Source organism: Otolemur garnettii, unplaced genomic scaffold (genome assembly GCF_000181295.1).
Source record: "Otolemur garnettii isolate 467f Iridium unplaced genomic scaffold, OtoGar3 scaffold00011, whole genome shotgun sequence".
In the NCBI taxonomy this organism is placed as follows: domain Eukaryota; kingdom Metazoa; phylum Chordata; class Mammalia; order Primates; family Galagidae; genus Otolemur; species Otolemur garnettii.
In genome coordinates, this window is record NW_003852406.1 from 8,234,364 (window position 1) to 8,235,590 (window position 1,227).

A 1,227-nucleotide genomic window follows, 5' to 3' on the forward strand; every position below is an offset into this window, starting at 1 on the left:
TAGTTACAGGTAGTGTTGTCCGATTGAATTCCCATGTTATGACTGCAGGTGGGTTTGATGAAATCTTGCATGCAAATCTAGCAACTCCACCTTCATGAACCTCAGTGGAAACTGGCTGAACTTCAAATGCAGAAATAGCTATAAGATAAAGTTTGACACATTTAGAATGAGTACATGACTACTACACTTAGAAATAACATCGTGCTGGGTATTAAGCATTATTAGGCTTGAATTCCTCAAATATAAGAGCAACCTAACTTAACTAACACAAAGGTAGTTTAATGAATAACTTTGGAAAAACCAGGGAACTGTGGCTCAACTTAAGAATGGTCCACATCACAAAGTCTCAAAGCTGTAGATGCTGGCATGGATGTGGGAAAAAGGGAACACTTTTATACTGCTGGTGGGACTGCAAACTAATACAACCTTTTTGGAAGGAAGTATGGAGAACCCTCAAAGAACTCAAACTAGACCTCTCATTTGATCCTGCAATGCCATTACTGGGCATCTACTCAGAAGAAAAAAATCCTTTTATCATTAAGGGTATGTGCACTAGACTATAGTAGCTTAATTTACAACTGCCAAATTGTGGAAACAACCTAAATGCCCACCATCTAGGAATGGTTTAACAAGCTATGGCTTGGCACCTGTGGCTCAAGTGGCTAAGGTAACAGCCACACACACCTCAGGTGGCGGGTTTGAATCCAGCCCGGGCCCACCAAAACAACAATGATAGCTGCAACCAAAAAATGGCCAGGCATTGTGGCCGGCACCTGTGGTCCCAGCTACTTGGGAGGCTGAGGCAGGAGACTCACTTGAGCCCAGCAGTTGGAGGTTGCTGTGACCTGTGATGCCACGGCACTCTACCCAGGGGGATAGCTTGAGGCTCTGTCTCTCAAAAAAAAAAAAAAAAGTCTGTCAGTCTTATATTTAGCTGCAAGCAATGAGAACACAGTCAAAAGTGGCTTAAATGTCTCCAAGATGCTCTCCCAAGCCTAAGAGTGAGAAGAATACGAGCACATTGTTTCCTGCAGGGCCAACCAAGTCCATTGGTAAATGCTGAGTATCTTCCATCTGCCCCAGCCCAGCCAGGCCAGTCTCCACCTTCCCCCATCCTGCTCTCTGCCCCAGAGGCTGTGGACCTCTTTGCATGGGTCTGGCCAATGGGAAAGCAAGGAGGATGGGGCAGGATGAGTCTTAGGCTGCAGCACAGTTCCAGGAAAGTTT

At 45.4% G+C, this 1,227-nt stretch overlaps 1 protein-coding gene across 1 annotated transcript in view; it reads right to left on the minus strand.

Annotated features, from left to right (window-relative positions):
• Positions 1 to 1,227, minus strand: part of PRTG (protogenin) — a 144,545-nt gene that overhangs the window by 69,823 nt on the left and 73,495 nt on the right. Inside the window, exon 3 of the mRNA XM_012801789.1 lies at positions 3 to 138. Within this exon, the coding sequence (XP_012657243.1) occupies positions 3 to 138 (136 nt within the window). The remainder of the gene's footprint in view (positions 1 to 2; positions 139 to 1,227) is intronic.